General features: G+C 55.0%; 1 protein-coding gene across 3 annotated transcripts in view; it reads left to right on the top strand.

Moving 5' to 3' along the window:
* NECTIN1 (nectin cell adhesion molecule 1) overlaps positions 1 to 27,100 on the top strand; it is a 93,558-nt gene that overhangs the window by 38,759 nt on the left and 27,699 nt on the right. For all 3 annotated transcript variants that reach the window (XM_067565005.1, XM_067565023.1, XM_067565014.1), the window contains exons 2-4: positions 20,371 to 20,721; positions 21,267 to 21,569; positions 21,991 to 22,108. In XM_067565005.1, the coding sequence (XP_067421106.1) occupies positions 20,371 to 20,721; positions 21,267 to 21,569; positions 21,991 to 22,108 (772 nt within the window). The remainder of the gene's footprint in view (positions 1 to 20,370; positions 20,722 to 21,266; positions 21,570 to 21,990; positions 22,109 to 27,100) is intronic.

Here is a 27,100-nt window from a genome sequence, read left to right on the forward strand (position 1 = left end):
TCCATGGAAGGAGCCATTGTTGCTTTCTGGATCTAGTCATCTGCTTGGGCCGTCCTTCACTGTTCTGTGTGCAGGGAAGGCAGCACGCCCGGCCATCCAACCACCTCCCCCAGCGATGCAGGTTCCTGGAAAGACCGGGCACCGCCGCCATTGCTGGAGTATCCAGAGCCCTTGAGTGCTGCTCTCCTTGCCCCGTCGCTGGCGGCCACTTTCAGCTCTTTGCCCATTCCAGGAGAGCCCTTTGCTCCAGGATCCCACCCCCAGAGCAGGGCAGAGAGCAGCGTCTGCCCCACATGGTGATGGCACCAAGGAGCTCCGTTCTCTCAGTGATGTCAGGGGGGCAGAAGCAGGGGGAGCCGGCCACAGGGCTAGCCCAGAAGAGCCAGTGCCCTGGGACAGTGTCTGTAGAGAGGAGATGCGGGGCAGAGGAGGACGCGGATATTCCGGGCCCTCGTTCCACTGAATCAAGGTGACTCACAGGCTGGGGGGAGTGGGGAGGATTATGTGCACAAAAGGTCCGAGGGCTGGCTCCTGTGTGTGCAGCTGCTCTTGACATGCCTCACCAGCTACGTGTCTCTGTTCAAAGAGAAGGTGAGGAAGAGGCGGCAGGCCCCAGCTTGTTCTGCCGGTACCCAGCCGGGCTGGGAAAGCATGCAAGTCAGAGCTGGAAGGGACAGGGTGTGGCTTCCCACCGCGGGATCCAGAGGGGGTGGAGGCGGGGAGAGGGAGAAGCAGGAACATGCTGGAGACCCCAGGTCCCGTGGGACCAAAACCGTGACTCGCCTGGTGCCTGGGGAAGCAGAGGGAGAGAGGAAGAGCCAGGCTGGGGGAGGAGAGTGAGCCAGGGGGCACGCTGCTCTCAGAAAGGTAGCTCCACACAGGAGCCACCCAACGTGGCCGGCCTGGTGAGGGATCCCATAGGCAGGAGGGGTTAGTCAGTGGGTCTAGACTGCCAGCGAGGAAGCTGATTCCCAGTGTGCTGAGACGTAGGGTACGTCCACCCTTGGAGCTGGAGGGAGGGTCATCCCAGCTCGAGGAGACGCCCCACGCTAGCTCCGCTCGGGTTACTGCTCCAAAGTTAGAGGGTAACCGCGGCAGCACGAGCTTCTTAGCCAGGATCCTACTCAGGGCAGCTGGACCTGCTGCTGCTCATAGCTCTCTAATCTTAGGGCACTAGCGGGATCAGAGCTCGGAGTATGTCAATCCCGGGCGAGGAAAAGGGGAGTGTGTGAATGGCGGCGTCTGGTGAGCTGGGTGGGCCAGGGGACTCTGAGCTGGGTAGGGCGGGTGAGGCGTGGGTGGGCACAGTGAACTGGGCAGGGCCGAGGTGGCGGCACAGCTGGCCAGGGCTTGGTGGGGCCTTTTGGTGACCTCGGTGGGGCCAGTCTAAGCTGGAACCATCCCCTCATTTGTCTGATTGTCAGTGGTAATTGAAAGCCTCTCTGAAGATGAGGGGAAGCGGTTAATGAGTCTGTTCTGCTCCACGGGGTGATGATGAAGAAGCCTTTGGCAAAGGCTGCGTCTGACAGGGCCTGGCTCCTGGTGCGCAGCTCCCTTGTGGTGCGTGCTCTCTGCAGGGCCAGAGGCTCGCAGGGGATGAGCAGCGAGTCTGGTTCCTGTGTCCCAGGGGGATCCCAGACACATTCTCACCGTGACATGAGTCCCCTTCCACATGGGATTCCCGCCAGGCAGCCACTGGAGGTGAAGAAATGAGATGGGATCTGTCCGCAACGGCTGCTTCACCCAGATGGTTGTTGCTGTGCAAAGCTGGGTAGACTGGATCACAGGGGCGCCTGTGATCTAGAGACAGGTTCACGTTAGGGAATTCTCAGCCGGGTGCAGGTCTCATGGGCTCTCGAGTTGGGGGTGTTTGGGTGCAGGGGTTTTGCTTCAGCCCATGAGAAAACAGGGGCCGTTTGCAAAACCCACCTCTGAATTTGCATTTGAATCTTGAGCAACACCAGTGCCTGGGTGTTTAGCTCGGGCCCAGTCTGTATGAGTATCATGGCGCATCCATTCCGGTGCCAGCCCAAACCTGGGGCGGGAGAGGCAGCAAGGAGAAATAAACAGGATCCTGTGTAAACTTCTAAAAATAAAAAGTTTTGGGGGGGTTTCAACCTGCCTCTCTGATCCTGGATGATGAATTTGTTTGTGTTTGTGCAGCCTTTCAAAACCAGAGAGAGCTGTAGACGTGCCGAGTACCAGCCACTACGGCGCTACTGTACTAGCTCAGCCGTTTCACCCCAGCTTCTGCACCGTCCCCTGGCAGTCATTGTTCTCATCTGAGTATAATTTAGAGATGGGCCAGACCTCAACGCCCAGATCTGATCTCCTAAAAGGCTGGGAGTGTCAGGATCTGAATCCAGTTATGTCCCAGTTGAAGCCAAAATCCCCATCCCATTCGCAATGCCCCAGATTTTGCAGAGAGATTTGAAATCCAGACCTGACCCTCGCAGCTCAGAGCCCTCGCTGGTAACAGGCTTTGCTCTGGGCTCAGCAATGGGCTCTAAAGATCTGAGATAAATTCTCCCCATTGCCAGCTTGCTGCAGGCCAGAGACTCCCTTGCTCTCATGTAAGAATTTAATCAAACAGAAAATCAACAGGCAGCGCTTAGTGAGATATCCCAGCCCCACTGGGGCAGCTGGGGTTGCTTTATATACTGACCATTATTTGACTGGCTCTTTGCTTCCAGGTAATTAAAAAGGCCTAATAACCACATAACCCAGACAGCTGCCTCCAGATAACTTGTGTCTGTACCTAGGAGACCCATTGTCCTGTCTGGAGAGCCCCACAATCGGAGGGTGGCAGTTGGGGAATGAGTGGATTTGTGGGAAACGGCGAGAGACAGGGTGCGTTTGTGTGTGTGAGAGAGAGTAGAATACCCGGATTTCAGAGTGGAGATGGTGAAAAGAAAGGGGAGAGGCTAGGGAAGAGACAAGGATAGCCAGCTCCTGGAAAAGGGGCAGGAGAAAAAGAAGAGGATATGATTTTTAGAATGGGGGAAAGAGATCTAGGTCCAGATCTCAGCTACACTGAGGTAAATCCTGCTGAAGTCAGTGGAGTTACTCTGGGTTTACACTGGAGGAAGTGAATCAGGCCTTGGCTTTCAGATGTAAGGTACACTCAGGATTCCCAGAGGCCCTGCTCCGGGCTGTGTATAATTCATTCCTATTTCCTGGCACTTAGGGCAGCAATGCGAGGAAGGGCAGCCTTCACTCTTGTGGTGGTGACTGAAAACTCCACCTCCCTCTTGTGCTTCCTATTGATTTCCCGTTTGTTTCCTTTGCTTGAAGAGCTCTGAAGGTTGGAGCCAAAACTGCCCTGAGCATCCCTACGCACAAGGTTAGAAGCAGGCTGGGGGAGAAGATCCTTGCCCTCTGAGGCTGGATTTTAGCTAACAGAGGAGGGGGAAATATTGTCCCTCTTGGAGGGGAGGGTTGCGTCTTGCTGGACAGAAAAGATCTTTCTCTGGGAGGGAGTGTAGCTCCTCTGAGTGAGGCATCTTCACTTTCCCAGTGGCTGTGTCATTCTCCTCACTGCAGGATTTTCCTCACATGGCTGAGTGCTTGGTATGCTGATGCATTTCCCTAGACGTAGGCTTTGGGCTGATGTCATGTTCAGTACCCACCGGCTTTGCATTCCTTCAATGTTGGTTTAGGGTTTGGGCTGATTCTCATCCAGTCGGGTGAATGCAAACCACATAACAAAGCCAATGAATTTTGTTAGATCCTTGCATGGCTGATGGGGTCGGGAGGTTTGTTCAAACCAGCGGACTAGTTACTGCACCAGCTGTCACAAAACTAAAACCCGGAGACCTGGTCTGTGCCTGTCCAGAAACAGCAAGAAATTCCATTTTACATTTCAAAGAAATATTTTCCCCCCAGGTTCTTCTTGTTAATGCACGGAGAGCTTGTTTCTCTTCCCCACTTTGCATCCACCTAACAGCATGCAAACCAGAGCCTGCTCTATGCAGCTTTCTGTTCTGACAAGCCATCCCTGAATTGCTCGGTGATGGGTGACCCTTTGACTCTCCAACTGCCATAATAATCGCAGTGAATCCTATGTACACCTCCGGCCCTCATCGTCAGTATCTGAGCATCTTGCAGCCAGGAATAGATTTGATCATCAAGGCACCCGGGAGAGGCAGGGGAGCATTATCCCCATTTTACAGATGGGGGAACTTAGGCACACAGAGATTTTAAGTGATTTTCTTTTCTGTAGGTGGAGCTTTTCTTTCCAGGTCAGCACTGAACCAAATATCCCTGCACCCTGTTAGCAGGTCCTGCAGATGAAATCTGTAGCCAATCCTGAGCATCTTAAAGATAATTTCAGTATGACTGTTTTTAAAATACATCTACCTCTCTGTCATCTAACCACATAGGTGCTCAGCCGTCTAGCTCTGTTTTTTTCTCAGCAGCCTGTCACCTTGGTATATAGGAAACCGTTTGTTTCCTTTGCTTGAAGAGCTCTGAAGGTCGGAGCCAAAACTGCCCTGAGCATCCCTACGCACAAGGTTAGAAGCAGGCTGGGGGAGAAGAATAAATAGGGAAGCTTCTAAACTTTTGAGCAGCACGACTGTGTACAGCCGTTGCGTTCCACATCAGACATGGCTGCATGTCAGTGGCAAGTAAAGACTGGACAGGGCGCTAAATCTGTGGAGGGCTACTGCTGCAGGGTCCCTTCGGATAAAGATGTTAGGGGAATGGTCGTTTTCAGTAGCGCCTCTGATTACTTCTGGTTTCGAGGGGACTGGCTGGTGGGGAGCCGCGGCACGGGCCATGGGGCAAACACCGGCTCACTTCGGTGACCATGATAGCGCTCCGGAGGCCGTGGAAGGGAGGCCCGGTGACCTGCTTTTGCGTCTCTGAATCCTGAGCAGTGGAATTAATGCAGGCAAAGCGTTTCCCTCTCAGGGCTGATTAGCCGGGTTGCTAAATCAACACGTGTAAATATTTTTTTTCAAAAATAAATATTTATTCCCTGATAAAATGTTTTTGTCATAATTAGACACCGCAGCGTGGAATACAGAGAATAATTAGCCAGCCTCGGGCCCAGCCCCTTGCCAGGTGGGGGGCATAGAGCAACCTGGGTCCCACCTGCTGGGAGCAGGCAGATGCCAGGGTGGGTGGCGGGAGCTCCCACCTTGCTGGGAGTCCTGGTGCGACTGCCTGAGCGTAGAGTGGTAGACTGGGCGTGGATCCCTGTGTGTTTGGACCCTGCAGTTGGCAGGGGACTGCCCGAGCAGGGGCATTCACTAGCTGTTGGGTGCCGTGGGATGGGGCCATTCGTATACGCAGAGAGCACTGGGCATGAGATAGGGAAAGGGAAGTGGGGATGCCATAGGATGGAATCACCAAGGCGAGAGGTTGTCCCTGGGCATAAGGTGTGACTTCAGAGGGATGGGAACATCAGCAGGCAGGGAGGCTGCCGTGCGTTGGGGGCCTGTGGGGAGAGGGTGACGTGGAGTAAGGGGAGCGCATTCCACGTGGGGGGACATGGGCTTAGGGAGCGATAGGTAGGAAGTGCTGGGGATGAGGGTCCCCTGGGCATAGCGGTGCCATGGGAAGGGAAGCCAGGGCTGGAGGTTTGAGGTTGCCGGACTAAAGTGGTGAGATGCCACGGAGAGGGGTAGGGAGCGACAGGCGGCGAGGGTACCGGGGTAAGTCAGTGCTCACCCGCAGCTGGGCCCGCTAGCTGTGTGCTTTCAAATGCCATTGGAGGAGGGAAGCGATCGCTGGGTGCCTGCGGCGAGATGATACGGCAAGGGCTCTGCCAGGGATTCCTCTTTATCAGAGCCAGAGCCGCATCTGAGCCAGGAGAAAGAGAGAGAGAGAGAGAGACCTGTGCCACTAGTAACTGCAACGTGGAAGAGTGTGCCGCTGATTAAGCACCAGCACTTTGCTAATGTGGTGTGGATTCCACTTACACGTGGGACAAGTGAGGTGCAAATCTGGCTGAATTCGTAGTGCTGTGTGAGCATCAGGCTCCATCGCAAACCCTCTGTATTAGATACTTCTCCCCTCTACCCCCCACTGCCCTCCCTTGGAAAGCAGCCACCGCACTCTGCCCATGCCCAGTGGTGAGAGCGTGATGTAGATCCCCTGCTGTGCCTGATCCACAAAGAAGATGAGTCTGTTACAGCAGCCTCCCTCCCGGGAGGACCGGCTCTTCAGCTCAAGCTGTAGTGGCTCGTAGTTTTTAGCTCTGGAGATCCCCACTTCAGTCCCCAGTGGGTCAGCCCCAATGGCGGCTGTCACAGCAGCGCCTCTGCCCTTGAGATGGGACCTCCCTTTCTATCATGCTGAGGGTTCTTTGTTGGGAGTCAGGGCTTCCCCATGAGAGCTGAAAACTCATTGCATGGCTGTGCTGTGATGCATGGGCCCGGCTGTCCTGGCAGTGGGAGTGGAGGGATGTGACGGTTATATGCAACCTGCTTTTGTTTGAAGTAACAGGACACTGCTGTGAGGAAGCTCGCAGGGCTGGAATCCTGGCTGGCACCGGGGGCACAGCTGCATGCCTCAGAGCAGATGCTGTGTGTTACAGCCAAACACAGCCTCTAGACTACACAGCCAGGTGTTGAGAGATTTCATCCAGCTGTACGCAGCTTTTAAAAAAGTTCTCCTGGAAATGTGAAGAATCCTTTTCCTTCCTTATTTCCCCTCCGCTGGGGGAGCTGGCTGACATTTTCCTGGGTAAACTTGATCATTACAAATGCAGAATTGCTGCAGGAATCGAGTCCATATTGCCGTTTCTGCTAAAAAACCTAACAGTTTGGTTTGTTCTTTTTTTAATCAGCAAGGAACATGAGTTCTTTTAAACAGCCGCCATGTACCAGTTCCTGATCAGAAAGAGACAAACAACAGACGGAAGGGAGTGGGGGCTCACTAACCAGGTGGGTGGGAACAGCAGAAGCTTCTGTACAGAAAGAGGGAAAGACAGGAATGCCTTTGGAGGGACAGACATCTGGAGGCTGAGAACACTGCAGAGCCAGACTCTAACCTGCCATGGGCTAGCTTCTGTGGCTACCCTTAACTGACCCAGCACCCATCCAGAATGGATAGACCTGAGCTAAGGGGATGCAGACGGGGATGGGCCAGTTAGTTTGGATGAAAGGAGCACAGATAAGAATAGAAGCCAGGAGTTCTGTAGTACGATGGTGGGAGCTATGGGAAACTCAGATAGAAAGTGTTCTCTCTCTGTGTGCGTGTGAGTGCTATATGGATTGGATATAAAAAGTTAATATTTTTAACACCGCTTCCATTTTGTGGCCGCCTCTTCACTTCCCAGTTTCATTTGGGACTGGACGTGCAGGGAGCAGGGCCGAACTCCTGGTGTTTTGACATTCGGAGGAATCACCCAGCATCTCTCCAGACAGCCTGTTCTGGGATTCCTAGCCCTGCTGTGCAGACCCTGAAGTTTCAGAGCATGGCTGAGGAGTTTGCTTTTCTCATCCCAACCCCAAACCTTTCCAGCATCACGTATTGCTATACAAGAGGGAAATATGGAGCCAGATCCTGAGTGGGTGTAAATCAGCATCGTTCCATTGAAGTCAATAGAGATGCATCAGTTTGCACCAGCTGAGCATCTGTCCCTGTATCTGTGGGCCCAGTTCTTCAAGGTGAGCCCTGAACTGGGACAGCAGATTTGACTGTACTCCATCTGCCGATCTTTAAGGGAGTCAAGATCTCAATGCCCTGACTATAGCAATGCAAAATGGCTGGGAAATGGAAGGGAAAGGACTTTTTTTTGGTAAAATATTAATTTTTTAAAATCTTCCCAGCCTCTCTAAGGGGCCCTGTCTCCAAACCTCTCCTGCTTCTGGGGAGCTGGGGTTTGGAGCCGATTCCAGATCTGACCTTTGTTATTTTGGCCTGCCATATAATGACTTGAACTCGGCCACTGGATGCCAATGACCTCCTGGCTTTGGGGAGCTTTGGATCAGGATCCAGATCCGGGCTTCATGAATCCAAACACAACCAGCCTTTGGGGGGTGGTCAGATTCCAGATCCAAACTTTGTGACTTGGGTCTGTCTCCATGGACCATCTAGGGCCAGTCGCTGCTCGTTCTGGTCAGCGCTTCCACTACCACGAGGGTATTTACGACCCTACCTCCCCACTCAAGCATCCCGAGATGGAATCTGGAGGCCTTTGTGAGTCTCCCGTGTTTGAAAATTGGGCTCCCCGGCCCAGACGCTCAAAGGTATTTAGGCACCTGACAACTCCTGCTTTCAATGGGAGTTAGGTGCCAAAACACCTCTGGGGATCTGAGCCCCCATGTCTATTCAGTATGAGATTTCTCCACTCCTGGTACCTAATTTTGGACGGCACCACCGGACTCTACCACCAGACCCTGGGAATCAGTGGCTGCATGACAGTGTAGATCATGGCGGGTTATTCCTGTGGAGGACCAATGCTACGGGACGCTGCAAATCCTTCTGGCTGCGTGCACTTGGCAAGTACCCCCCCTATTGTGTGTTGTTGCACAAAACCTGAGCTGGCGCCTTACCTGGGCGATGATGTGCTTGTTGAGTCACACTGTGCAACCTGTAATTCCAGCTCTAAGTGCCGGTCTGGGTGACGGTTAGCATCAGATCCCCCTTGCATTTTGTTTGCTGTCTCTCACCTGCCATCTCCCTCTGGGCTCCAGGCTGCCGGGGAGTCTGAAGACGCCTGTCTGGTGAGGGGATCTTGGGTCTCAGGGAGGATCCCGTCTCCCCCCACATAGGTTTCCAGGCCTGCCCCCTGCTTGCCCACAGCGTCTCAAACTCTAGGCATGCAAATCCCATTAGCCTAACCACAAATTATCCAAATTTGCCAGTTTTTCTGACCTCAAAATGAGGCGGGTGCTCACTGCAGGCATCTCGAAGGGGGAGCGGGAGCCATTAGCTGCCTGGCCTGGGCTCTTGGGAGGACTGTGCCGCAAATCCCTGCTTGGACTAGAAGCCCCTTTATTGCACCTTTTCTCGGCAGAGATGCTTTGCTCCCTCCCTCCCATGCAGTCAGCTGGGGGCCTAAGCATCCCACCCAGGCTTAGGGGGAGAACTTAGCAGGCTGGAAAAAGTGCTTTTAGATTTCTTTTTCTTGGCACTTAGAGAGAAGGCGGAGGCTCATCTCTCCTTTCTCCCCCTTCTCCACCTCTCTCTCCTGTTGTTTGCTCTGCCCCCGTGCCGGGTTTGTACAAAAGCGCACATGAGCTTGGGGATTTAACCTCCAGGCACGGGCCCCAGCTCCAAAATTTTGGATCCACATCTGGATCTAGACTCCCTCCCCACCCCCACCCCCCCAAAAAAAACCCACATTGGAGAGTGTTTGGATCCGGGGAATCGGTTCTGGTCCCTCTTGACGCTCCAGGGACAAGCAGAACCGGATCGCCAAAAAAACGCAGCAGCTAGAAGCTCTCATTAAGACCAATGGAGATTCCTCTCCGTCCTCCCGCTCTCCTCCCCCCCCATTAAGAAAAATGGGAGGTGGTGGGCACTTCATATAAGTGCCTGGTAGGGAGCTGAGCTCAGGGCAAAATAGCCCCTAAAATGTACCCCCCACCCCAGGGACAAATCATTTCCTTTGCTGGAGAGAAATATCCCCATTGCCCAGACTCATGGCCTGCAGCCTGCGTCTGGGAGGAGTGTTTCTGGGTCGGGACATCTTTGCCTTTTCAGTTCTTTTCAAGCAATCAGCTGGGAGGGCTGAAGCAGACAGAGCAACACACCCCCCTTTGGGCTTATTAGACATGGAGGCTGAGCAGAGTGGATCATAGCGACTCTTTTGCTCACAGCTCCCAAAGACAAAGCCGCATTCCCACCCAGCCCAGGGTCGTGTCCATACCAGACAGGACAAAGCAGGGAGCATGGCCCTTCTTGGGAGGCCCCACGGCCAGGCTGCGACCCTCACTCATCTCCTCCCCCAGACTCACTCTGTGACTAGGGCTATTACAGGGAACCGTTAGTGGGTGGTCCCCTTGCTTGTTTACAGTCCTGAGTCTTAGGAGCGCAGCGGGCTCCCTTAAGCCCCCATAAGTGCAGCTGCCCCATAGCCCAGCACTCATTCTAGCCACCGCCTGGCCCTGGTGGAGGCTGGGAGCTGATTAGACACGAGAGAAGGGCAGTGCCTCCATGCAGTCAGGAACCAGGGGATCCTCTTCTTGCGGAGAGCTTGGGACAAATCCAGCAAGTTCAGGGGAGTTTCAATTGCTTAGACCAGAGCAGAACAGGGTCCCTGATCTCTCAATTCCCGGGGGGACTCCCTGGTTTCCAGGTTACTCTTCGGGGCCTTCCTCTGGACTCAGATTCCCTCGGGAATTCCCAGATTGTCCATCTTGGTGGGATTCCTGTGGACGAGCTCTCCAGATCCACTCGGCCGGGAGACAAGGGCTCAGGCTGGTGCAGGGGAGAGAATACCGGGAGACACAAGGTCTGTTCACAGTTCTCTGACCTCCCAACCGGTAGCTGGGTTGGAGTCAGCTGATCAGACTGTAGCAACCAGGGATTGGCAGAACCGTTTGTCAGAACCCCCTGGCACCAGGGGACAACCGGGATTTGGATACGGGGTTTGCCTTTGGTGCTACGAAAACAGAGCTCTCTCCATTCGTGTCCGCCTCTCGCCGCAGAGAGAGCGTGGTCTAATGCTTGGGGCTGGAAGTCGGGAAACCTGGATTCTCATCCTGCGACTCTCTGCGACCATGCATGAGTTGTGTCCCCTCTTGGTGCCCCAGTTTCCCCATCAGTAGTGTGGGGAGGAGACTTACTGCACAGCGGTCGGGACTGCTGGACTTAGTCCATCAAGGTCTGCAAGTGCTTCCTGGGACGGAAGGTACCTGAACCTTGGGTTTGGATTCAGTCAATGCATCAAGCCTCAGCCACAGGTGGGGGGCAGCTAAGCCAGAGCCATGCAGCTGAGGGGACCGGCCCTTGGGCGGCTCGGGGGTGCCAAGCCCACTGACTCCCTGGGTGACCGTGGGCGAGTTAATTCAACTCTCTGTGTCTCAGGTTCCCCGTCTGAGATAACAGCACTCGCCTGCTCACAGGCTGTTGGGAGGAGGAACTGGTTCATGTCTGTGCAGCCCTTTGAAGGAGCAAAGCTCTGTCTAAATACTAACTATTATTCTTGCAGGCGGGGCCGAGGCAGGATGGGTAGATAGTGGCACACTTGGCCAGCCTGTGACCAGAGGAAGAGGAGGAGCCTGTCAGGCTCTGAGTCTAGATTAGGTGAAGGCTGAGCAGCGGGATGCTGGAAACATGGGGGGGGGGGGGGGGGATGTTAGCAGGCTTGTTTCATGTGCACACACTCGTCCGTTGGTGCACACTGCCCTTCGCAACCTGTCCTTCCATGGGCAGGAATCTTATAAACAGCCCTGGTGGCCAGTGTTGTGGAGATACCAAGGTTACGTATCCCCCTTCCTGCAGTGACTATCCCACCGGCTAGAGAAGGCGAGTTACATTGGGGGGTGGGGGGAGGTTGCCAGTGAAAAATATCTTCCTTTCTCAGTCACTTGCCCCACTCCCCATCCATGGTCATGTGCTCTCTCTCTTTCTGACAGTGGAGTTTGCAGGTGCTTACAGGTTCCTCAGAGAGTTTCCAGTCTGGGTGTGTCGTGAGCTATCAAACCTTAGAACCACATCACTCTGATTACAATCGTGCATTCTCCCTGTGACTGCTTTGACTGGCATAGTTGTGGCTGTTGCTATCTTGGGAAGGATTAGCAACCGATGCCTTATACCACTGGAGAGTTGAGAATCCCAGCTTTCAAATGGCATGGAGCATTCCTCTCTAACTGTAGGAGACGGCGAGAGCTTAGTTGGTAAATTCATTCTAGGAGCGCAGCAGGTGTAGGACAGGAGGGAAGCAAGACTGTAATCAGAATGAGGTGAGGTTGCAATCAGCTGTCTTGTGATCTGACATATCTGTGAGGCACAGCAAAGCAGGGGTCCTGAGTGGTCTAGTGGAACAAAGATATCCGCTCTGCTTAAGGAGCATTGGTTGGTTTGTCTGGCACTCGGCTAATATCCCAAATCCAGGACACAACACCAGGGGACTCTCGAATCCTTTGTGATTCCATAGACCTGGCCAGCTGCCCCTTTGGTGACAGTGTGTCTGTGGGGGGGCCGGGGGGAGCTTTAACCCAGCTGGGATCCGGAGGGGTGGCGGCATGGAGAAGGCAGCCATTAGCCCCACTGGCGCTGAGCTCAGGGCTGAGTCAGCAGTTTCGTCTTTTGTCATGTTCCCATTGTGCTGCTCGGTGAGTCACCTCACCAAGCCGGGCACTCCACGTTCCCTGCTTCCTGCTCCCACTCTAATCCCACATGAATCTGTTAGGTCTCGGAGCCCTTTGTTTCGGAACCGAGACGGTCTGATCGATTAGTGTCTTTATCCCCCCCCGGAGCGCCTCGCTGCTAACCCCTCCTTCTCCGCAGGGAGCTGCAGCTGGGTGACTCTAACAATGACAATAATTAGCCCTTGCCTAGGAGTCCTCAGGCCACCTCCAGAGGTGACCTTGGAGCCAGAGAAGGTGGGTAGGAGAGAGTGGAAGGTGAGCTCCCGTACATTCAAGGGGCTGCCCAGCAAAATAAGCTACCATAGCCCCCAGCACCCTTTATCGTACGCCCTCCTGCTAGCTGATTTTTCCCCAGCACCCTGGTGCTTGGAAAGAAGCCTGGGGCTGCAGGGGGCAGACTGGAAGACCAAGAGGCTGGGGGTGGGGAGCTGGTGAGATGTCAGGGGACAGGTGTATGTGGGAAGCCCAGGCAGGCTGGGGCGAGCTGGTGAGATGTGGGTCGAGCAGTGATGCTCAGTGATGCTCGGTGCAGGTCAGGCAGAGGCAAGGGGCAGTGGTGCTACCTGCTTGGGGTGGGAAGTGACCGAGCCAGTCGAAGGATTAGCTGGCATGCTCACGGGGCGGGGCCGCGCTGGGACTGAGGAGCCTTTGTGCTTTGCTGCTGAGCTTTGGCTTTCGTAGCTTTATTGCAGGACGGCCCCATTCCAGCGCTGTGTCAGCGTTACCACCGGGAGCCCTGCTCTGCCAGCCTTCCTGCTTCTGCCCCGGGCAGCATCCGTCGCCCGTTGACACTGGGGCGAAGCAGCTGCAATGAAGTCAGTGGACCTAGAGTGGTGTAAAAGCCAGGGGAGTGAGAGGAGAATCTAGTCTGCGACTCACTTTCCTAGGGCACGCGGGAGTGGGTGCGGGGTGCCAGTTGTAAATTAGAAGTATGAAATTGGAGAGGCAGGGTGGCCTAGGGGATAGGGCTGGCTCTCGGGAGACCTGAGACCTATTCCCAGCTCTGCAACTGAGCTGCTGTGTGACCTTGGGCAAATCATTTCTCCTCTCCTGTTTCCATCTCGTCTATGTCGATTGTAAGCGCTTGGGGTCAGGAACTTTCTATTACTGTATGTCTGTGCAGCACCCAGCACAATGGGGCACTGATCTCGGCTGCAGTCTGTCAGTGCTACCATTATTCTAGTCCTAATAACAATGCCAGGAAAGTTCTCATAAAACACGGAGGGGAGTCAGTGGAAAGTCAGAAATGGTTCAGGGCAGATCTTTCTTTCTAGTGGATTCTGGGTTGACTGATAGTATCAGGACAGAGACTGAAGTTTAGCCCCTGAACCGGTCCAGCATGGGCCAGCTTCCTCTCCACTGACCTGAGTCTTGATCAGTTTCCATTATCCAGTCCCATTAGGCCGCCGACGAAAGGGTCAGACGTGGGTTGGTTTTGTGATTTGGATGTGTCTTGGAACTGGACAGAGCAGTGCCCAAAAACTCACTTCACTGAAGGCCACTGGCCGGCCACGAGATGATGACATCTCTGTCATCACTATTGAGCTGCTCTGGCTTTGAATCCGGGACCTCGAGTGAAAGGTTCTGTGTCCCATTAGCAATCCCAAGCCAAGATTGGTCTTTCTTTTTCTGAGAGGGATTTGAACTGAAGCCAGATATGGCATTGCAAGATATGCCATTGAAACCCCAGCGCCTCGATGTCATACAGCAGCGGGAGGAGGTGCCTTAGTTGGTGATTTTCTTGACCTGTCCCTGCCATGTTATTTCAACCCAGTCTGGACATTTTGCATTTGAATGCCACCATGTCACCTTCAGCGGTAATCTCGCTATCTCTCTAGCTGTCTCTCTGTCTTATTTCTAATGCACCTCTTGCATTGGTGTGTAAGCGCTACTATCTAATCCCTGTGGTATTTACACTGGCGAGCTAAACAGGGTTGAGCCGGATCGGTATTTGAATAAGAGACCTCCAATGAAGGGCTAGTGTGCTGCCGGAAGTGGTGCACTGGTGATTCATTAAGAAGCACTCTCCCTTCTCAGCCGCAACGAGCTGGTGACTAACCATGGCGTGGTGAGAGCGGTGCCTTTGGGAAAAGATGCAGAACCAAGTTTCTAATGCCCTGTGATCAGTAAAAATCTCCTGGGCATTTTTTTTTTGGATGACTTTTTTGCAAGAGGAAGGGTGTTAACCCCAGTGTCTTGGCCATGTCCCAGCACAGGTAATTACATCCTACCTCTCAAAATTCCCCATGTGGTTTCAGCTGGATTCAAAATTCTTTGTTACTTCCCATCCTCCCTAGACCATGTGCAGTGTTGCCGTGGGCTGTTAAATGCCTGCTGCGTTCTGCTCCAGAGAAGGCTGCATTTCAGTGCTGAATGACTTGATCTTTGTGTATATACAGGGCAACACTTATTGAAGCCAGTGAGAACTGTGGGTGTACAGTGCTTCTTAGGACTGGGTAAGAAATTAATGCATTATAAATAAACTCCTTCAGTACAACATGGGAACCAGCTGCCGTTCACCTTCCCCAGGAACCCCCTTTGCTTCAGTCTGAGACACAAAAGCCTTTGCAACTCTAAGCCCACGGCATTTGTGTCAGCGAGGTACATAGCGATATTGCCCCATCACGGGGGAGTCTCTTCACGCTGATGCCAACCACTGGTTCAGTGCCTTAGGGGCAGGAGGGGTTTCTGGGAACAGGAGGGAGAAATCCATGGCGGGTTGGGCCAATGCAAAGTTGTGCAAAGCAGCGTGGAGTTCACATGGTTCTTACTAACAAAGAGGCATTGACTGGGTACTCAAGGTTGCGCCAGAGCGCATCAATCTGCTGTCTCCAGCGATCGTCTGCAGAGCTCGCTGAGTGGGAAGTGAGACTCTGAAGGGACAGTACATTTAGTAGCCATGTCCGCACAGCACCGTGCTGGCCCTTTAGTTCAAATGGCAGCTGTTCTTGCTTTTAGCAGTGACGAGCCCAGGTTCAAACCCCACTGACTGCCCATGCAGAATCAGTCGTGCCTACATGTGCTGGGAGCTGTACGCTCTGGAAATCAGACAATGTGATGGTAATGAACGGTCCCCCCTGGCGTCGAGCCTGTGCTGAGTCTGTGAGTAGAGCATCATGGTTACCGATGCTGTGCACCTGCGTAACTCCCAGAATGCCTTTCACTGGCCCTCACATGCTGCTCTCATGCCACCTGCCTGCCCATCACAGGCCTCACATGGGTGCACGCTGTGCCCTGCAGAGACACTCAGCAAAGGGCCTGGAAATGGATCCCTTGGGCTTTCCAAGCAGCTGCCCGGTTCTGCTGCCTGGGGCTGTCGCTCAGTTTTTTCTTCTCCTCCTTAGCGACCGTGCAGGGCTTGGCAGGGGCCAGTGAACAGTGCTGGAGGCATCTGGGAGGGATGTCTCGTGGGCGGAGGCGTTGGTGCAGCAGGAGGGATGGGGGTGGTTCGAGGGGCATCTTAGCGCCTGTTCTTCTGTCCTAGCCCAACACCTGCTGGCCTCACCAGGCCAGACTCAGAGAGTGCCTTGGCTTTGTGTCCCAATCCAGGATACAGGGTAAGTATGAGCCAGAGGACCCCTGGACGTGTCCTCTTCCCCCTGCCCCGTGTACCCAGGCCACCCCTCCCATGCAGCCAGTGCAGGAGCCTGCAGCTGGCTCTGGCAGAGTGCTGAAGCCTCACGTGGCCCAGGGAGTGTCTGGAAAGAGGATCCTGGAGAACGGACTTCACACGAAGCACTTGGGAAGCTGGAGCGGGCAAGTGGGGCTGAGGTCTCTGCTAATGAAGTCACGGCACCAGCCCGTCTCCAGCACTCAGCTGGGGCTTTTGGGGCCCTAGAAGAAGCAAGGAGGGCTCAGTCGAGCAGGCTCTGATGTACAGAGCTGATGCTGCTTGCTCAGCGCTCTGCTTAGTTAGCTGGCTGCCTCCTGCGCAGAGGCAGGGACAGATCACCGGGCTCTTGGTGATCTGGCATGGGAGCAGGAGAGCTGGACATTGTCCCATCCCTCTGGACCCTGCACCTCACACACCCTGGGCTTTTCCAGGCCTCTCCCGAGGCTGATCAGGGGCTTTATCTGCTCTCCTGCGTGCGCGCACTCTCTCATTCCCATCAATAATTTGTGCGTTTGCCCTGATGAATTATTGAGCGTGCACTGGGCCAAGGGGAGGGAAGCCAGCAAGTCTCTGTCACCTTGCAAGTGAACACCCTAGAGGGCAGCGAGCCATGCCACAGCAGCCAACGTACGCTGTGGCTGCAGCCTCAGGTTGGGGAGCGGAGGGAGGTCGCTCGTGTCCTCTGGTAACTTGCAGGAAGCTTGGGCTCCGTCTGATCTCATTCTCAGCGACCAGGAGCGTTCAGACAGCTTGGGAGGAAACGTGATTTCCATGTGCTGGTTGTTTCCTTGTTACATTTTTTTCCCCCTGCAGCCTCTGAAAGTTAGGAATGTGGTGTTTTAAAAGCAGCTGCGTGTAGGAGCCTGACTTCCAGCATGGCAGGGTGCAGGGCCAGATCCTATCTGTCTATCATCATTATCATCATCTTAATGATATTTCTTAGGTGCCTGTCACCCTAGCATCTGGCCTGTGGACAGCGTCCCTTGGGTAGCGATGGAAGCTCCGTTTCTTCGGGCCACCCATCCCCTACCATTGGGACATTGCTCCTTTCCCTGTAGCTGCATTGGCAGGCAGATGCCCTAGAGAACCCAGAGAGTTTTTTCAGTCTCTAACTTCCACGATTCTCTGGCCAATCACTTGCTTTTCTGGCCCTCATGGTGAGGAGCCGGGTCTCGGCACGAAGCGCGGTTTCTTGCCGTCCGCCCGCCGCCGCTGGACTGGAAGGGAACATGGCCTCTTTTATTGGTCTTTGGGAAGCCTGGCTCGTGAGGAACAGCTGAAGCCTGTGGGGTCACAGAGCTTACGTGGAACCGGAGCCAAGAGCACACTGAGAACCAGAACTTGTTGACGGAGGTTTCTCACTGGTGGCTGAGCCTACCTGCCTGTGCTGGCAGCACTTCAGAAGAAGGTGGGGTTGGTGCTGATGAATCCACCCTCCCCAGGCCTCGGGAGAAAGAGGGAGTGCTTTGCACACCTACACCCAGGCAGCAGCGAGGGGGGCAGGAGTCTGTTCCCAGGCCCTTTGCTACACGATTGCCTCTGCTAGCCGGCAAGCTCCCACACGCTCTCTGCGGCTGTGAACGCTTCAGAGCCGGGATACTTGGCAAGACGCTCGCTCCCCAGGTGCGGCCAGGCTGCAAGAGGCTTTCTCACCCGGAGGGCCGAAGGCTCGTAGCGCGCTGCAGAGCGAGCCAGATGCGCTGCATTGCCCTTCTTCCTCGAATCCCAGCATGGGACTAGAAAACACAGTGCTGCTCTTCGCCCCCGGAGCATGCTCCATCACCCAGTGCTCCTCGGGCTGTGCGGGGGCCGCTGTTCATAACAGGTCCCAGAGCTCTGACCCCTGAGTAGAGGGTGCTGTGCTCAGACCTTCACTGCCCAGACATTCTGCCCCAGCTCCCTTCCTACTTCAGGCCAGTCTTACCTCTCAGCGCCCCAGCCTAGGACTAGAAGGCGCGGTGCAGCTGGGAGCGCTCTGAAGCAGGGGCATGAAGCAGGACTCAAGGAGAGAGCCCGCGCTCAGCCCAGGGGAAGGGTATTCAGGCATCACGGTTGCTCTGCTGTGGTCAGCAGGTGAAGTGTCTGTGCCGTGCAGACCCATCTGGGCTCAGCCGTGGGAGGCGCTGGCAGGGAGGGGTGGCAGATGCCACGGAGGAGCAAATGCTTTCAACAAAATACTGGAAGTGAGCCTGTGCGTGAGGGCGGACCTGTGCGTGTGAACGTACGTTCGAGAGAGGGAACGCGTGTGCACCCGTGTGCGAGTGTGTGGGAGAGGTGTGTGTGCCAGAGTGAGAACGCGCATGTGAGGGATTGGCAATGGGGGAGTGCACACGTGTGTGCGAAAGGACCCGTACAGGAGTGACTGCACGTGTAGATCTGTGCGGGTGTATGAGGACACGCGTGAGAATACGGTTTGCCCGTCTGTGTGTGAACACGTGGAGGGATGTGCACGCCCGTGCGTGAGAGGACAGTGTGTGAATGTGTCCATGCACATATACGTGTGTGTACTTCAGCGGGGGGCTCTGGGAGGGGCTCATCTCTATTTTGCACTCAGCAGAACCTCACTGGGCCATTAAAGAGCGGGAATGCAGAGGCAGGCCTGTGTCTAGCCGTGGCTGTGACAGCAGCAGTATTGATGTCACTGCTCTTAGCGGCGATGGTTTGAATAGCCATGTGCCCTGACCATGAAGGCGCTCTATCTCCATTTCTCTTACCATCCCTCCCTCTCTGTCTCCTGCCCCTCCCTGTCTCCCCATCACTCTTTCTTTTCCTTCTCTCTTCGTACGTCTTTCCCTTCTCCGAGTCTTTCTCTTTTTCCCTTTGCTCCCCCTCCCACGCTCTGCACACATGAGTTTCTGTCTGATCCATAAGGTAGTTAGCAGAACCAGCTTTTCCAGTTCTCAGCGCCTTGCTCGTCCAATACATTTCTAATATAAATACCCGCTCTATAATTATTGGAGTGTTATCTCTAAACACACAGATTAGGAGAAGAAGTGGCAGCAGCCAAAGATGAATGTAAATGTTCATCTTGTGAAAGACATTATTTCCCTGTCTGTAGAGGGAGGAATCACCTGGGACAGAATAATAACCATTAAGAATATGCTACGCTTCTGCTGAGTGCCTTTCATCTCTGTGTTACAGAGCCTATGTACGTGAGTGGCTTCATCTGCCTATAAAATGCAGCCACCTCTGAGGTGGACCGAGGCAACTGTTTGTCAGCTGACAGCAACCATGTGCAACAGGAGAGGGCAGGAAGTGCAGGATAGTGTAACTGGCTGGAGCAGCCTGTGCGGCTGGACATTCACAGAACCCTATTCTTCAACAGGAGCTGGGACTGCTCTGAAAATCAGTCTAGGCTAGTGCCGGTGGAGTCAATGGGTGTCTCCCCACCAGCCTTAATGGGAGTTGGAGCAGGCCATTAAGCTGCTTGTGCTTGTTTTCCTCTCTGTGTGTTTGTGTGTGTCTGTGTGCATGTGTCAGTTTGTGCGTGTCTTTTGCACCCTTGGAATGGATCAAATGTGGCCAACAAACCTTCCTGAGTAACTCCCCATGATTTCACTGAGCCAGCCGCAGTGTGCTGAGAGCAGGATTTGGCTGCGTGTGTCTCTAAGTAAGTTCATGCGTGCACAGCTGGTGCCTGGTGATGTGTTTCCCTGCATCCCTAGGACAGTCACCGTGTCTGCGCGTGCATTTCTTAGTGTGCGTGCGTGCTGGCGGTGCGGGTGAGTGGTGTGTGGCTGTGTGCATAGGTGCGCTTATATAGCCATGTGTGTGCTGTGTAGTTACACTAAGTGCTTTGGTAGCACAGAGCATGTTTCCCAAGTGTGGAAGCATCAGCTGTTTGTCCATCCCCGTAACTTCAGGTGATGGTCACAGTGGCACCAGATTGGCCATGGGACCCTAGTCCTTACTGGATGGCTCTGGGGGAAGGGTGCAGCAGACTGCACTGGCTGGCGTTATCGAACGGCTGTGGTGATGGGGTTGCAGTTTGTGAGACAACAGCAGTGGCGCCGGCTCCCCCACTTGCAGGCTGCTGCAGAAGATGCTGACGTGGGGCCCAGGCAGCCCAGGTGGAGGCGGCGGGGGGGGGGCTCCATGGCGTTACATCGGGGAGGATGTGGCCTAGTGAGTTCTGTTATGTGGAGCTGTGACCTGTGCTGGTGATGGACCTCTGCGGTCCAACAGCCTTTGGCTAACTGGAAGCCAGGCGCCAGGGGCCATGAGCCCCCTAGGTTCATAGGGCGATGTGCCCTGCAATTAAATGCGGTAGGAATTGGCCCAGTGTATCTGCTGCTTGATAAATCCATAGGGCAGCTGAAATTCAGGGGGTGATCACAGAATGTCACCCCCTTGCCTGCTATGTACCAAGGTCAGCTGCAGCGAGCGGGTTCCAGAGATCAGGGGAATGAAGGACTCCAGGATCCTGTACCCCCCGTCTCTGTCTTTCTCCATCTCACTCACGTCTTCTCTGCTCTGTTGTTGCAGGGCTGCGGGCTCAGACCGTCCTGGTCAATGACACAGTCTCGGGGTTCATCGGGACAGACGTGGTCCTTCACTGCAGCTTCACCAACCCGCTCCCCAGCGTGAAGATCACTCAGGTCACGTGGCAGAAGGCCACCAACGGCTCCAAGAAGAATGTGGCCATCTACAACCCCGCCATGGGGGTCTCCATCCTCTCCCCCTACAAGGAGCGTGTGGCCTTCCGTAACCCCTCCTTTAAGGATGGCACCATCCAGCTGACCCGGCTGGAGCTGGAAGATGAGGGCGTTTACATCTGCGAATTTGCTACCTTCCCGACTGGCAACCGGGAGAGCCAGCTGAACCTCACCGTGCTGGGTAAGATAGCCACCGCCTGGGTCAGAGTCACCCGCCGAGCTCCCGCTGGGCCCAGTGACCTAGCACTCCCTGAGGCTCTAATGGGGGGAAATATCTGGCTTCAGTTGCACCCACAGAGCTCTTTCTCCAAAATCTGCCATTGCCAGGGGCACGGGGAGGCTGAGTCCCAGATGAAAGACACTAGAGAGACACACCGCATCAGTGGGGTTTCTCCTTAGCCTGGGGTTGGGGCCTCGGATTCCCCCACGAAGCTCTCTCTAACCTGGGCTTTCCAGGGAAGGAGAGAGTTCCCCCTCCGGCGTGAGCTTGTTCACCTGTTCATCCAATGTATCTCCACCGTTCTTCACGCCCTGCAGCCTGGCTCCCTGGCGGGGTGTGGTTCAGAGGAGCTGTGTTGCGGCTGCAGGAAATGTGCACCAGCTCTGCATCTGGCCCAGGGATAGCCCCGCCGTGGGGCTGTACTGCTGGGTGTCCCGGGGGTTGGGAGGCATGGGAATTGGCGGTGACTTTATAACCATTCCTGTGCCCTCTTCCCCTCTTTGCAGCCAAGCCCACCAACTGGATGGAAGGCACCACCCGGCCCCTCGTGGCCAGGTCCGGCATGACGGAAAAGGTCCTGGTGGCCACCTGCACGTCCTCCAATGGGAAGCCGCCCAGCACCGTCACCTGGGACACCAAGCTCAAAGGGGAGGCGGAGTTCCAGGAGATCAGGAACCGCAACGGCACCGTCACGGTGATCAGCCGCTACCGCCTGGTGCCGAGCCGGGAGGCCCACCGGCAGCAGCTCATGTGCGTGGTCAATTACCAGCTGGACCGTTTCACCGACAGCATGACCCTCAATGTGCAGTGTAAGTGGGAGAGCAACGGGGCCGGGCGCGGCTGCCGAGACCGGTACCCCCAGGGCTGGGGGCGGGCAGGGAGACGCAGGGGTTTGCTGCAGTGGTGGGGACGAGCGCCACGCCCTCCTTGGCTGGAGGAGAACAGAGCCATCTCCCGGAATAACCACTCACCCTCCTCTCTTGCCCACTCCTGCCTTTGCCCATTCTTTCTCTCCCTTCCCACCTCTCCCTTCTTCCTCTCTGCCTTCTCCACTGCTCTCCATTGTTCTCTGTCCCCACCGCCCATCCCCACGGTTCCTCCATCCCTCTCTTCTCCATTGTCCCCCCCTCTCCCGTCTCTGTCTCCTCGTTTCTCCTTTGCCCTTTCTCTCCTCTTTCCTTCCACCTTCCTTTCTCCTGCCCCCCTCGCCGTCCTTCTTTCCCCTCACAGATGAGCCAGAGGTCACCATCGAGGGCTTTGACGGCAACTGGTTTTTGAACCGGAAGGATGTGAAACTGACGTGCAAGTCGGACGCCAACCCCCCTGCTACCACCTACCAGTGGAGGCTGTAAGTACCCCCAAGGCATCCTGCCCCATAGCAGTGCCCTCCACTCCACGCTAGAGCCAAGGAGCACTCCTGGGAGAGCTAGAAGATTCCTACCGACCGGTGCCTGGACTCACGAGGGCCTGGTCGCAGAGCTGCATATAAAGACCCTCACTGACAATGCTGGGAATCTGGCCTGACCCCACTGCCGTCAGTGCAGTCGCAGAGGGGTAAAATCTGAGCCCTTGAGAGGAGAAATGGGCCCTCAGGTCACTAGAGACCGAAGCCACCTTCCCACAGGGAGCAAAAAGGGAAAGCTCTACTTCTTTGAGGGCTGCGTATAGAAATCCTGACTCTGCAGGGATTGAAACTAGCTTTCTATAGAGAACTCAGGCCTGCCCCTATATGGGCCAGCTCCTCAGCTGGTGTATGAGGAGCAGGTCCATAAATCCTGCTTCTCCCTGGAGCTCCAGTGCACACATGGAAGTCTTTGTCCATCGGGACTGAGACCAGCTTTCTGGGGGGGTGTCTTGCTTCTAGTCCAGGGGTTCTGGAGTTGCTGCTGTCTGGAACCCAGATCTTTTCAGCTCCCCACCCCGCCCCATCCCCCCTAAAAAGCCTAGCCTGTCAGACCCAGAGCAGCCTGCTTCCCAGGGACTGCTCTGCCAGCTGTGCCCACAGGACAGCCTGCGGAGGCGCGGCTGCAAATCACGCTGGCGGCGAAAGCACCGGAGCGTTCCAGGCGACTGGGCACAGCAGTGTCTTTCCGGATGGATGGACTTTCCCGGGAGGCAATGGCTCACGTGCTCCCGTCACCTGGGATGACATGGACGGTGCTGGGGTCTGATCTGTGCCTGGCATGGGCAGAGGTTTCCCGGTAAAGGGCAGAGTGCAAGTCTGCTCCCAGCTCAGCGGGAGGGGAGGTGGTGGGAAGGGGAGCTGAAAAGGTCAAGGTCCCTTCCTTCGGGGACTGTTATCCCCCGCCCCCTGGATTACATCCCCTCCCTTCTTATTCCACCTCCTCCTGTCCACAGCATCCTCCGGGCCCAGCACTTGCCAAGGGAAAGAGCATTCGGACCCCACGGGCCATGCCATCTCTGATGCAGGGGGCAGGGCAGCAGGCAAGGAGCCAGGAGCTCCCTCCCTCCTTTCTTGGCCCCGCGCCACGTGCTCTGGGGTTAGCGTTAACTCGGCGGCATTGCAGGTCAAGCTGCTAGGGCCCAGAGAGTGGGAAGAGCTGGACTGCTAGGGCCATGGGACTGGGGCTGCAGGAGGATCCCTTGGTGCACAGGAGAGGAGCAGACAATGCGGTTGCTCTGCCCCTGCTGCGCTCATGGTGCTGGCACCAGTAGGGGGCAATGTGCGGCTGGCGGATTGGCCCAGCCAGCAGCGCATGGAGGGCTGCAGAAGCTGCACCTGATAGTGAAGTGCTAGTGAACAGTAGTGAACTCACGTGCATGGTGCCAGCTGCAGGCTCTGCTGGGGCATGAAGGCTCCATCTGCCAGCCCCTTCCCCCACATGGCTGTGACGTCGCGTGTCCAACCCCTTAGAAGGTGGGCCAGTATTCTTATCCCTGTGTTACAGGTGGGGAAACTGAGGCACCGAACAGCATTGTGATTGGGCCAAGCTCACTCAGCGAGTCAGTAGAAGAGCTGGAAAAAGAACCCAGGAGTTCTGGGATGGGTGGGAGGGCTGTCAAACGTGCCTGTAGAGATTAAAGGGCACAAATTCTGTTGACTTTATGTACCTTTGAAAATCAGTCCCTGCAATCAACCCCACTCTAGCCACTAGACAATGCTATCTCCCTTTGGAGCATCCCTCCCCGCATTTCAGTCATTAAATGGAAGCAATTCAGCCTCCTCCAGGTTCTCAGCTCTTAGCTGAGTACCCTGAAAAGGAAGGAGAAGTGAGCCGGACCTGTTGGGGGCTTAGACGAACGTTGCTGGAACCTGGCGTGGTTATTTCTTTTTACATCCATGGAGCTGAAATGATCAAACGGATTCTCTTCTCTTGGGCTGGTGCTTGTCGTTGTGAAAGTGGCTCTCAAAATGTCTTTGCAGGGAGCCAGAGTTATTCTCGCTCCTGTCACTTCCCACAGCAGACTGCTTGGTTTACAAGCCTAAAGAGGATTCTTCCGCCGCTGCTGCCAACGCTTCCCCTGTAAACTCCAAGTGGGCTCTTTCTGCCTCTTGCACCATCAAGTGCAGCGTCGAGAGGAGAGTTTCAAGCATCCTCTCCAGAGTGGCGTTGGCTCACAGGGGCTAATGTCCTTTGGGCATTAAGACTAGCTGACAGGTGCTAAAGGGGGCCTTGTGAGACAAGGGCTGGCTGTGACCCGGGTTCAAGTCCTACCTCTGTCGCAGGCTTTGCCTGTGACTTTGAGCAAGTCACTTGATCTCTCTGTGCCTCAGTTCCCCCTGTGTAGGATGGAGACAGTAATACTCCCCTTGTCTACTTAGATTATAAAATCTTCAGGGTGGGGCTGTCTCTTACTATGCATATGTACAGCACCTTGCACAGTGGGGCCCTGATCCCAGCTTGGGTCCTCCAGCTGCAGTCATAACACAAGAGAGAGATGAAGAGTCAGGATGTGAGTAAGAAGGGGCCTTTTTGTCTCAGCCAGGTGAGATTTGCTAGCCCAGGCCCGGTGGGAGGGCCAATTACGCCCTAGACTCTCCAGCCTGCTGGGGATGCAGGGCTCCACTCATTGTGCCTGCTGCATGTCGCCGAGCCTGACGCTTCGTGTGCGCCCCTGGGCGATGTACTGTACTGGCCATCAACCAGCTGAGCGCTCCCAGCAGGAGGCAGCGCCGTGGAGAATTGCCTCCCTTTACGCCAGGCCTGCAGTTGGCCCTCCGTGGCCAGGCCTTTCGTTATATTTTTAAAATCTAGAAAGAATAAGTATTCTCCTGTCGCCCGTGCATGCGTGTCTCTCTGGCCCTGGTCCCAAAGGGGGCACGGCTCACAGCTCAGCCACTGGGGGCAGAGGCTCATTGGCTCCAGAAGGAGCCGGCGAAAGGAGAAGGGAGAGGCAGACAGAGAGCAGGCTCCTGCGACAAATACCCCTTTGCATCCATCCCCACCACTCCCTTTCCAGAGGACGTCCTGGTCAGTGGAGACTGTGTATATATAGATTTGTTAAACTGAGAGGGAGTGCGGCCGGGGGAGGAAGGAAAGGGAAAGGAGAAGAGAAAGGGAGGTGGAAAGAAAGGAGAACAGAGGAGAGAAAGAGAGATGGGAAGGGGAAAGAGAAGCAAAAGCAGCTGTTTGCTCTTTCTTTTTCTCTCTCCCTCCTTGCCCCAGACTCCTGTTCCCCTTCCCCAGTCGCCTCTCTGCCTGTCGTCAGCTCAGGGCTGCCTATTAGCCGGTTCCTTTGAGAGAGACGCAAGCCAAAGGCTGGCTTTGGAGCTTGATAACTAACTCTGCTGCTCCCCAGCACCCAGGCACTGGGTGTGCAAGGCAGGAGGGAGAGGGACAGGACTGCATCACGAGCAGAGCAGCAGGGCTGGAGAGAAATTGACTCTGATGTGTGTCCCCCCGTGCTGCTGATTAACGTAAAACCGATTCCCTGCTCCCACGTCAGAAGCCAGCCGGACAGGCAGAGAAATCATTCCCTATGCCTTTGGCTAACCTGCGAGTCGCACTTGCCTGTTTCTATTCCTGAAGGAGAGGCAGCGAATTACTGGTGGTGACACCGCGGTCCTGGCTGGAATGGCAAATCACCTCCTCCCCTGCCCTCGCCTTTGTGCTGTGGAGAGCAGCTGCTGGTTCTCTCGCTTGCTCAGTTACAGAAATCAGCTCAGGGTTCCCATGCCCAGATCTTACCTCGCATGGGAGCCCACATCACAGGGGGCCCTTGCCTGGAGGTGCTTAACCTCAGCCCCACGGGGTTCAAGAAGCCGAGCCTTTCCTTTCATAGCAAGGCAGTCCTCCATAGGGCTAGCACCGCTTATTGGGCTCTTACCCGCACAGGACTCCCGGTGGGACCATCACCATAACCACATCACCTAATAGCTGGATGTGTGGGCGTCAGGGCTCAGGGAATGCATCTGACCATTTCTGGGACCCTGCAAATCTGAATTACGTTCTCCATCTGTATCCCCCCTGTAATTTCCACCCTTTTCTTCCTATCCAGCTAGATTAAATTGGAGGGGAAATATCCCCAGCTCTAGCACAGCCAGTGCCTTGTGCTAGGGATAGAAAAGACCCCCTGTAATGCTGCATGCAGTGACTCAAGAGCATGAGTACCAGCCTCAGGCCAGACTTAAAAACCAGAGCACAAGCCCTGAACTGACTGTGAATACTTAGATTTCACCAATCCGTCATGAAGTGTAAACTCCTTGGGCCCTATAACAGCCTAAACGTGGAGTCACAGGCAGTCCCATGGGGTACCGCGGTCTGTCTTACCACACAGCTAAGCCTCCCTTTGTGACAGATGGCCCCTTACACCAGGAATCACAGTAACGTTCAGGTCACTCCCAGTCCCAAAGGACTCGGTCACTTGTACCTTCGAGCCGACACCAACAGCATCACGTGTAGCCAACCCTACAATAAACCACACAGAGATTTGTAAAATAGGAACAGAGAGTTATATGCAAAGTTAAAGCAGGTGAACACACACACAAATGAGTTACCATTTCAAGTTTTAAAAGGCAGTAGAAGCTTTTATAATAAGCAAGCTCTGTATGTCCTTTAGGGCTAACCCAGGCTATGCAGCTGGGAATCTCTTGCTTATGCCTGGAAACCCCTGCCCCTGTCCTCCCAATCGCCCAAGTCTAAGCAGCACAGAGATAGAGTGTCTTCTTGTTTGGGGGTTTTATCCCCCTCCTCCCTTATGCTCTGAGCTGCAAACTCAGCTGATGGGAGAATCCTCTTGCATGGCTCCTCTTCATGGGGAGGGGAGAGCCGACCAGCCAACGCCTTTTGTCCTCTTTCACATCGCACACTAGTCCATCTGGTGTCGGTGGACCTTTTCCTGCGGGGCAGATTGTAACGTTTTCTGTTGGAGATCAGCA

The sequence above is a fragment of the Emydura macquarii genome, unplaced genomic scaffold (assembly GCF_026122565.2).
Source record: "Emydura macquarii macquarii isolate MOO-44397 ecotype Brisbane River unplaced genomic scaffold, CSIRO-AGI_Emac_v2 contig_312, whole genome shotgun sequence".
NCBI lineage: Eukaryota > Metazoa > Chordata > Testudines > Chelidae > Emydura > Emydura macquarii.